The 11,248-nt window shown below is 38.4% G+C and overlaps 1 protein-coding gene across 1 annotated transcript; it reads right to left on the minus strand.

Moving 5' to 3' along the window:
• Positions 1–5,725: 5,725 nt before the first annotated feature.
• Positions 5,726–10,519, minus strand: LOC104618286 (eukaryotic translation initiation factor 1A, Y-chromosomal; the record flags this gene model as incomplete). The annotated part of the gene is made up of 4 exons (XM_010283836.1): positions 5,726–7,099; positions 9,258–9,349; positions 9,455–9,536; positions 10,469–10,519. Coding segments are annotated over 4 exons (231 nt in total), but the record flags the coding sequence as incomplete, so codon positions are not given.
• Positions 10,520–11,248: the final 729 nt, after the last annotated feature.

Consider the following 11,248-nt stretch of genomic DNA (forward strand, 5'->3'; position numbering starts at 1 on the left):
ATATTGCAAGAGGTGACGGGCACTTACTTAGAGCCCTTATTACTTAAGATTAAAAAGGGACTAATCAGGGAAGTGCAATAGAGTGTGGTGAAGACAGAAGGTGGAACAAGAAACAGAATTTACTTGGTCTGCCACCTCTAGATTAAGAAATCCAGAGGTCAGAATTTACTGGAAAAAGGTATATAGCGGTGGTATAGTATATATGATGGTACAGTATATATGGTATATAGTGGTGGTATATAGATCCATGTCCAATCCATTTCAAGTCTACTTACTGTGCTAGTAACTTGCCTTAGGCACTCCACCTCTTATCACAAGCAATAGGCTGTTACTGGAAGAAAGAATTTAGTCTAACGGAACAGTAAGCATAGGCTTAGTAAGTTAAGTGTCAAGATAAGATACCTCTTTATCTGAATTACGGTTAGTGAGTTATATATGCTCCTTGAAGCAGTTGCCATACAAACCAATCTTTAAGATATTTCTGAAAAATATTAATACATGGCCTGATAAAGCATTTTCTAACTATAATGTCCACATTAAGTTATTTTGAAACATAGACATTCCGCTACGGCATACAGTCATCAAAGATTCCTTGATCCTTTGAAGTTTTTGGAATAAGCCAGTAGACCAGCTAAACAGCTTTATTTCTCTTTGTTGAAGTTCTAATTACACATATATGCGCTCCCCTTGAGGAAAGTATGGTTTTGGGAGAGAGAAAAAATAAAATATGCTCAGTTATCTATCGGAAGGAACATTGAGTGTCACCTACTCTAACTATGTCTGTAGGAAAACCAGTAGCTGATGCTCCTACCAAGTTCATCCACTTGGTATGTTGAGGTGAAATAAAAAGAATATTATTTTTTTACAGGAAGGATGTGGAAAGGATAATTATTAAGGCATATTAAGCTATTAGGAAAAACATTGTGTTCCCATGATAACAATATTTGTCATGATAGAGGAAATAGATGGAAAAGTCCCTTGAGAAATCTCAACAATGAGCAGCACAAGAGAACCAGTGTAATGTATGGATGGCAAAACAACAAAGCTAAAGAAATGCACACGACCATCTGACATTAACTGAGAAATCACGAGTTCAAGGACTTTGTTCTAGAAGAATCAGGTTTTCATAGGAAGATGAAGAGATATTTACTTATCCTTTGTGCAATATGAATAAAGAATATAAGAATATAATATTTTCTACGGTCATATGTGCAAATGATGATTATGTGAGTACAGAAAGGAATGAAAAACCTATTCAATCAAGAGTAAATATTATTTTGAAAACCAGTAATAAGGAAATTACCTGTTTTAAGGAGGGCTGGGGTATTAAAGGAGGAAACAGTTAGGTGCCATACTCTCCTCCCTTCCCCCTTTCATTATCTTAATTAATTTAGAAGATGTCAATCTATGCACTATCATAAAGAGTCATGCTGTCTTCTCAGTATAAATTATTGGCTACTTGGCACTCCAGCTGTTTCGTCTAACTGCTTCCCCATGCCCTAACCAGATGCACATCTTCAATGTTTTTTGATTCTCTAACATCTGCCTATATAGCTATTGCTATGTTAACATAAGCTGCCTATAATAACACATATTCAGCTACTGCCTACATTCTTTTCTTTTCCTTAGCTACCATACATTGTTTTCTGATTTATCCTATAGTAAATACTACAAGTTAACCTTGGCTTTTGTAGTCCTAAACAGTAACTTTACAGCAGTTTAGTTTAAAACATTTAATGAAGCCTGACGTCACTCTTCCTACCTTTGTAGACGAAATGTACGCCTACCAATATGATGGCATCAACTCAAATTGGGGAGAGGAGAAGAAAAGGAGGCTGTTGAGGATTACAGCATAATTAAATACAGAGGAGCACTAACTAATCTTGGCTTTTTCCTCTTCCTTTTCAGCAGCAGTTTCATTAGTTGGTGGTAGTATAACAATACACCAGTGACAGTGTTTGTTCCACGTACAGGTGGCATACGCACATTTTTAGTGAAACAATCCCTACACAGTTGTACGTTTCCAACACCTTTGTGAAACTGGCACCCTATTTTGGGAAGAGGTTTCTGCTCACTCTGGTTAACAGTAGTGGTCCAAAGACACATTACTGGGTTGCAAGTGGTATAAGCTGGTATTAAGGGGACGGAGCTGACAACCACAGTAGGATACGGGATGACCATCGCTTCTGAGCCAGTCACTCAAGCAGAATACAGCAGGACTGGACAACCACACCCATGGGTCTTAGGGCATCTTTTAAGATGTTTTCAGCTAACAGGGCTGGCAGAACCATCTAACATCTTTAATGAATACTAAAATCAATAGATGCACCCACCCTTACTTTTTCCTTTTCCAAAGTGGCTAGTGCTATTTAGGTGCGAAGAACCAAATGTTCAGTTAAAAATTTCATAAGCCACAGGTTCATTAAGATGCTGCAGGTCCTTCTGGTTAGGCTAACAGCTACAAAAGTCTAAACGCTACTTCTCCAGAGCTTAACAAGCTCTTTACCAAACCTAGGGGAAACCTATCCCTACACACACTACCAACTGATCTGTGGCTTCTTCTTCCTCTTCATTTCTATTCTACTCTCTTATTAGGCTGCAGTCAATTAGCAGCAGAGAGCTGCGAGGTTATATTGCCAATCTGAAGATCCATCTCTATATGTTCTGTCACACCCTACACAGTTAATTAGCACTGGCTGCTTCTGCCATTTTCAGCAAAACTTAGGATCCAGCTGCATATTGTTTTTTGCTCAAGACACAAGGGTCCCCTACGACTGAGCTGTTGCAAGACTCCCTCTGGTCAGCCACCTGCCGCATCCCTTGATAATTAATGTCCCAGACCTGTTCCAGAGCAATTTGACAAGGTAAATTGGGACAGCCACTGTCCACAGGTTCAGAAGAAGGCAAGGTCTTCCACACCTTGTCAGGGTCTTGGGCTTCTTGGCAGGACTACACCTTTAACCGCTGCAGCTTCCGTATACATCTCCAGTTTCAGCCACGAGCAGGGGAGATCTTTCCACTGGGTCAAGCAGCAAAAGAGTAAAATTCTTCACAGAATCCTCGTGGATGCATCTTCCCTGCCCCCCCCCCCCCCCCCCCTCCCCCCCCCACCTGCCGATGGCTTGGGGCCTGTAAGGCAGAAGCGGTCTCCTCAAGCACTTGGCAGCACTTGGCGTTCCTCTCTAAAGCGCAGAGACTAAACTCAGGAACTGCAGAGCGCCCTGTCACTCCTGAGGATTGTCACAAAGCCGGAGGGTGGAACGTATATAACCCATGCAGGTCTGGGTGTCTCACGGGGACCCTCCAGTGTATCTGCTGCTCTTCGCTCTACGTACTACAGATGGGAACAGCAATATCCATCACGTGTTGCTGCCAGTGACAGGCTTGCACCTCAGCCCATACGTACACGCTTGAATCAGCTTGTTCTTTAAGGCAGAAGGGGACCTACTTCAAAAACCTTAAAAACCCTCCCAAACTTAAGTATTTCCACTGCTGGCAATAATTACTGCAGACACTGGACACATCAGAGTCCCTGAAACCCTGCGATAGAACCTCCTTCTACTGAGAAGTTGAGGCAATTTGCTTGCTCTCATCTGCCAAGGTTGGCTTGCTTTTTTCTGCTTGTCTGCTCCCTCCAGAGGCCAAGCACGCACAGGCATTTTGCCGATGATCTTTCTCAACTGGGAATAAAATTCATTAACTTAATCATAAAGAAGACTAGGGCTGATTAAGGAACAGAAATGCCAGTGACTGCAGAAGAGACTCCTGCACCATCACAGCCTAAAGACACAAATACGAGCTCCTCTCTTTTACAAGAGGGAAGAATCAGTGCCTACAAAATACAGTAAAAGTACTTCAAAAGAGAGTTTGGTGTTAGGCAAGTGGTGCAGTAATAGGCCCCTTAACTGCTCCTGACTCTCTTCAAGCTTCTGATAAAGCTTTCCTTTCTTGAGCTGACAGCAAACCATCACCCTCAGTCATCAGCTCCTTCACATTGATGGACATCCCTCAGATTACAGAGCAATCATTGCGCCAGCCTAACCTCTACCAGCCTGTATACTGTACAGCAGTTTAAGTGCACATATATATGCATGGCACTAGAACATACTACCACATATATGCATACTAGCACATATAGTGCACAGTCATATGATACAACCTATCAGTAGTAACCAGTAAATGGCACAGAGCTCAATGATTATACGTTACTGGCTCTTCCTCCTCTTGCGTAAGGAGAGGTTTTTGTTTGTTTTTAAACCATATACTTTTTTTCAATTAGTGTATTTGTATCTGCTAAGGATTAGAATGGAAGAGAATTAAGGCTGCCCAACCAAATGCACAGCTGATGCTATTAGAAGGTGAAGGGACAAAGAAGATTTGGAACAATGAACAAAAATCATGTTTCTAAGTTTTAATCACAGAGAAGACCTCAAAGTGGGAAACATCTTAGAGAATGCAAAGTTTACACTTTAACTGCAGGAAATTAATTTTTGAGTCCCTACTTTCAATTTCACGCTAAAGGTAAAAAGCCAGCAGCAGTTCCCAAAGTTAAATAAAAATTATTAAAAATTTATCTAGAAAATACTCGTACAGACGGAGTACCTTTCATGGCTTTACAGCCAGCAATCCTGCAATCCTCTACCTGGTAGCTGCTGCTCTACCGCTGTCCTTGGCATGGAGACACTGAAAAGAAGACTACTCATGCAAGCTGGGTCCCTCCAAAAAAGGAGAGAAGCAACAGACAGTATAAAGCTGCCTAGATTGGGCTATGAAAGCTTTAGCAGTAGACACAGAAACAAGATGAGGAAGTGTATTCAAGGAAGGCAACGCCGTCTAGCATTAAGTAGAAACCAGATGGTCTTGAGCTAGAGCATTGATAAGAAATTAACAGCTAAATAGGAAATTTCCTTAAAAACTCTGCAGAGTTTAGGCTGAGCCAGACATGAGCCTGGGAGACATACAGTTTGGAAGGAACCTCAGGGTAAACCATAACCAGTTTGGCCAGGAAAACAGTTCCATCTTTGGCCCACAGCTGAAGTCTCTGTTATACTGGAGAACTCGGCACTGTTGCTCCTTACAACAGCAGGGTATTCATTTACGTTTCTCCTTACCACTGACCATGCACTTTACATTTTTCCCTCATGTACAAGATTGGTTTTGCCAAGTATAATTTCCATAATACCTGTATCTTCGGTAAGAATTCATTGTAATTTAATCACTAGCCTCTCTGCTAGCACAACTGAAAGAACAGACACCTTCTGCACTTGGATCTCAAGGTCAGTTTTGAGAGCTTTTCACCATTTTCAGAGCTGCTCATAGTCTGCTTAATACACTGAGGAAACCAATGAGCTAGGGAATGGTTTATAAACCTTATCCTGAAACATTACAGCATTTCTGTTGCTTCACAATTGAAACTTATAGGCATACAAAGACAGTAAATTCATATACTTTAAGATCAGTGGAGTAAAAACGCTGTGTTGGTAGTATCTTTTCCCGATATTTAGCCAGTTTTTACAGCAAATATTTAAAACCAATGGAAGAATTGGTTATAATACTTAATATGAAGAAAACGTTATCCTTAGAATAAGATACCAGATCCACATAAGGAAAATAGACACCATAATGAAAGAAAAATTTAGACACAAGGCATTTTCGCAAAAGCTCTGAAAGTTCAAATCTAGCACAGAACTCCTTAAAAATCATGTAAAGCAATGAGGCCACTCCATATTTAAAGCCATTTTGTTTTTATCTATTGGGGTAGTCACTTTACATCATACCAAAAAGACTGTATAACGAATACAAGTGTCAAGAATCAGATTTTTATGGCACAGAAGGAAGTTTTCCATTAACCTGCTTTCAGAGTTTGTTAAATACAGAATTGAAGACAAAGAAACTAAGGCTACCACAAAATCATATTTGCGTGATGATGTTAGTCTTTATTCGGCTTCTTAACTGACTCCTTCAGTCTGAAGGTGGAGCAGAATCCTTCCACTAGTTTGTTTCAGTGATTTATTCTGGATGAAAAGATTCTTTTCCTACGTTTGACACAAATTTATTTTCTCATTTATATTGTTATTCAAAGTTTACATAAGCTTTAACGTTGTACCTTACAATGTATGGAATTTAAGATTAAAATAAAAATCTACTCTTAACATAACCTTTTCTGTAATGTAAAAATAGTCTACATGTTTAATGTATCAAGAATGTTAAGCACTCACTTTGGGGAAAAACTATTTTACGTATTTTTCAGTACAAACCCAACTGGTAATGTTTTGTATTAATGTATCCCTGTTAAGTTGGGTGCCACCCAGTGTTCATCTTCTGCAACTACAGCGTGACTACTGTACTTACAACACAGAAGAGCTGTGCATACAAGACAGTTTTCAACAACTGCAAATTTGAGATGCTGCTTACTTTTTATCTTTACTTCTCCCCTACCCCTCCGCTGTGGCAAATTTACACCTTTGAAATAGTGAGTGTTTTTAATTATCAAAATCAGTATAAAAATAGCAGCATGCTACTAGACATGAAAAGCAGATTCATCATGCATTATGAATTTAAATGCAGATTCCTGCCTTCCTTTTATATTATCAAAATCTTTTTAAAGTTAACATCAAGGCAAGGGGTATAAGGACAGACACTGCATAGTATGATTTGATACTAATCTGAACTGGGTATTTGTATTTAATCAAAATTCATGATAATTACAGGGTAAATAATTTTTATTTCAAAATACAAGTTTAACTGGAATTGTAGTGATGAAAGCAGAAGAGGGAAAAATGCAGTCTTTTACAGCCCGTGTCACTGTATCTCACTTACATCCAGAGGTAAAAGCTCTAATTGGTGAAGAGACAAAATATTTGTGGCGTTTCATTGAACCCTTGTGATAATCCAGCATTATCCATTTCTAAAGAAATATAAATACTTTAAAACAAACATTGAAAATAAATCCTTTTGATGTAACAAACTACACTCTTTACTGAGAATTTTCAGTCTTCTTAAAAGAAAGGGACTTCACCCAAAAAATAATCAAAATATCAATGTAGAACAATCCTTGGAGGAAAAAAGTCGGAATGTAAACCTCTGCTCCAAATTAGATCTGAAAAGCAAAAACACCACACCAGGTATTTAATTCACATGCATTTTTCATCAAGCAACTGTCTTTAAGCTATTTTTACAGTTCAACAGGAGACTTCCTGAACTCAGTACAGTACTATGTTTGCCTCAGCTCGTAGCCCGTTTTCGTTACACATGAACAATTACTCTCCTTTTATGCCCCGCCCCCCGTTACGATAGTATAGTTACGCAGGTGAGCAATTCTGCCAATAGAATTACGCATAAGTAGTACAGACATAAATTAGCCCATGCTTCTCAAAAATAAAAACAAAACCAAGTTTAAGGGTAACTTCCCTAAGTAGTGACTATCCAAATTAATTTGGTGGCAAAACAAACAGTTTCCTAACCATCCTTCTGACATAACCAACAAAGGAAAAGTTCCACCAAGTCTGTCATGTTAACTATGACCTTGGAAGCCACACTTCATTCTAGGTAGACTAAGATGATCCTCTGCGAGGTTATTCACATTTTATCTCCTTATATCTCTTCCTTTCTTAAAGCATGATATTCATATTATACTGCAAAGCTGACAGAAGCTTAAAAACAGCCATAGCTGCTCACTTAAATACATTATCCCACACAAAGATCCATTAGTTTGCAAATTCAATTATTTCAATATTCCTACAGCTGCTTCTCACTTCGACATCTTACAATAACTTTACTGTTAAAAGCATGAGGTACTAGAAAGTGCTTCTAGCTTCAGTAAGCTGTATCTTCAGCAAGCTCAACCACTGACAGGTCCAAAGTCTGACAAAAAATTCAAGATTTTGGTATTTTTAAAATACTTGATCTAATGCACCACATATCAAGAACCTCAAAAAAGTCAAAAGCATGTAAGCATTTGAAGAGCATTAACCATATTACCAACTCTGAGAGAGAGAGAGAACTAAAAAGATGAAGAATTAAAACATGATAATATACTTAGAACAGTCTATCCAATTAGGTTAACTCACTGGCTCAGGAAGTTTTTACTTATCCCCTCAGCCAGTTGAACCTGCACACATTCATCTGTCAACTGCAAAATGAACCGCATCACCTCAGAAAACACTTCACAGCAGATTCTACTTCTGCAATTTGCTATATAACTTGAATTATAACAATTTTACTACTACAATTTAAGAGTGTGCATGGTCAGTTACTACAGCTTAGTGATAAGCAGTAACACAACTGATTGTGACAATCTGTAAATTCAGGATTATGGTTAACTTTAGTAACTACTAAGATGCAGCTTTTTATGATTTTTATGTAAACAAAATTGGAAACTTACAAGTCTTTTTTTAAAAAACACAAATCCCTCAATTACTTCTGTAGTAATTATTAGATAGTGAGGTTGTTAAAACTACAGAGGAATCAGAAAGGTGAAACCCACACGTGTTGATGCAATTCGCCAAAACACCCGCACAAGCTGTCACCCGTTCCAGCAGTTGGTGTCCATCAGCATCAGCAGTTTATGGCTCCCCCTGCCGCAACTAAGCTGGCCACAGCTGTCCTATGTGGCACAGGAGCTGATCCACCAACCAGTCTTTGTGCCTGCTCCCTGAGAGGTCTTGCTAGCCTACTGTGCAGGGGATGCAAAGAAATCCTACTAGTCTGCTAAACCTTCCTGTATCATATACTTTGCTTTCCATCATGAGCTTGTTGTAAGGAGCTTGCACTTCAGAGAGCAGTGCTGAGGGCTCCATTGAGTTCCTTCAACATGAACACAGCCAGCTACATCCATGTAGGTAGTGGCTGACTCACGTAACTGCTACTTCTCATGTGCACACACACATACATGTACATACACACAATCATTTGCGTGGATGCTGCTACGTGACTCTAGGCGTTTGGGGTCAAACGACTTTGATCTTCTTTTAGGCACCTTAAGGATAATGAGAAGACTGTTCTCCGTGTACATTTGAATAGTATGACACTACGCATATGATTTGCTTAGAGGTCAACTAGAGGACGACTGTAGGACAGAAGAGGGAACAGAAAGCTGGCATGCATATGTCCACACCACTTTCTGAAGTAGTTCCTGACAAGGTGAGCTATTCTGAACATCAGTGTATTATTTTACTTGCTCTAAAACAATGGAAAAACAGCATATTGCCAAAGATGACAGTTTCAAGCACGATACAAAATATCTATTTACTACTTACGTCATCAATATCTTCATCATCATCTCCAATATCATCAAACTGGATTTCATCATCATCTCCAGGACCAAATGTGTCTGTTTCGTTGATTTTAGCTAAAAAGGAATTTAGAGAAGTTAAGGAGTGCACTTATACCAAGTCAACATAGATTGAATATTCTTGTCAAATATGTACTTCCAATTTGAAGTGAAAAAGATTACCATGTTCTGGAAGCTCCCCATATGCTTTCAGACTTCTGGCTTCATCTGCATTGTACTTTAGAATAACATCGGCCTTGTTATCCTAAATAAGAATTTATTAGAATTTATTAGCAATCTATGAAGGAAAAAACTCCTTATTAACTCTGACAAACTAGTAACACCTGTATTATTTATAGAATATCTTACTCCTCCTTCCACTCCAGTTCCTTTAAATTTGAAGTAAAAAAATGCTCATTTGTAGAATATCTTTGTTTCTTCTGGGTGATAAAACTTAATTTTCTCCTATTATAAGTCATATGAAAAGTTCAGTTTTGTGCCTTTGAAATTAATCTTTCTTTAGAGAAGACACATAGTGAGGTATTTGGTGGTCAGTCAAAGTGTCAAAATTTCCTAGTTTTGAATAGTTTAATATATACAGTAAATGGCAGTATCTGAAATGTTTTACAACTCTGCAAGGCACATTTCAGAAGCAGACTCTATCTTTGAACAACTGATGACACGACACTAACATCCATGAAAAGCATTTACCTAATGAAAATCCGACTACTGTTTTTCATTAACCTTTACCTTAGGTAAAATTATGCTGCTCCATTTTCTGAAATTTCAGTAGAAACTAATCACAGATCAATTGGTCTCTTGAGGTAAAAGCCTAAACATCATGGCTCCAAAATTCTGATTACCACAATAAAATATTTGGTGCTTAGCTCAGTCTCCCTGATACCACAGGACCCAAGCATCAAACAGCTACACCTGGAAAAAAAGTGTCAGGTGTGATCCAATAAGCACCTTCACTCACAAAGTCACAGGGTGCAATTTAGAAGAACAAGTTGAACCAGGATTTGTCATCTACTCATGACAATCTTTCTGTAATAGAAGGAAACTAAAAATCATGATTTAGCATAACTAAATACAAATTCAAAGTTAGATGGGAATTTCCTCACAATACCTGCTGCAATTTAACATTAAAGCTGTTTGTAAGATATTCTTAAGTGGTAAATTACACTGATTTTTTACCTGGTAGTCTCTTAAGCCAACCAATATAATATCAGATGTATTTATCCAAACCTGAAAGAGAAAACCTATATTATATTGCAGAAATTCAACTCTTGTTGTATAACACAAGAGTCAGACAGCACATTTAGGTTTACTGAAAGACATGAAGTATTTCACTACAGCCACCATTTTCACTTTCTAAGCAGTAAACTGGAAATATTCAATTTCAGATTTTAACAGCAAAACCAAGGTCATAAATACTCGTAGATATATTATTTCACATGTTAGAGTTATTACCATTATTATTTATTATTTAAGTCAATCTTTTTTGAAGAGCTTCTAGCCAACAATGTGGTTATCAAGTCATAACTTCTGACAAAACAGAAACAATACATCAAGCCACCACCCTGTGAACTGAGCTCCACAAGGGCAAAAATGAGAAAAGAAACCAACCTGATGAAGGGGGTGATGGACAAGCACAGTGAAGAGCACAAGAAAATGAATTGAGTTGTTTCTAGTAACTGACTATGCTAACCAGTCAAGCCAAAGCCAGAAGCCTGCAAAACAGGACATGCTAATTTAAACACACAAGATAGTTCTATCCCACATCAGCTTGATTTTTTTGGAGGTGAAATACACTTCAGTTGAGATTTTCTTTCTTTTAGACATGAGGAATAGCTGAGTGATGCTTTCTGTGGCAAGAAATTAACTCTGCAGCACCTAGCACTTATCTGTGCACATTCTCCATTACCTTCAACAGTTTATTGCCGTGTATTGCAGGCACCTAGCAGGGCTCACACT

The sequence above is a fragment of the Phaethon lepturus genome, unplaced genomic scaffold (assembly GCF_000687285.1).
Source record: "Phaethon lepturus isolate BGI_N335 unplaced genomic scaffold, ASM68728v1 scaffold38543, whole genome shotgun sequence".
NCBI classification, from domain to species: Eukaryota; Metazoa; Chordata; class Aves; order Phaethontiformes; family Phaethontidae; genus Phaethon; species Phaethon lepturus.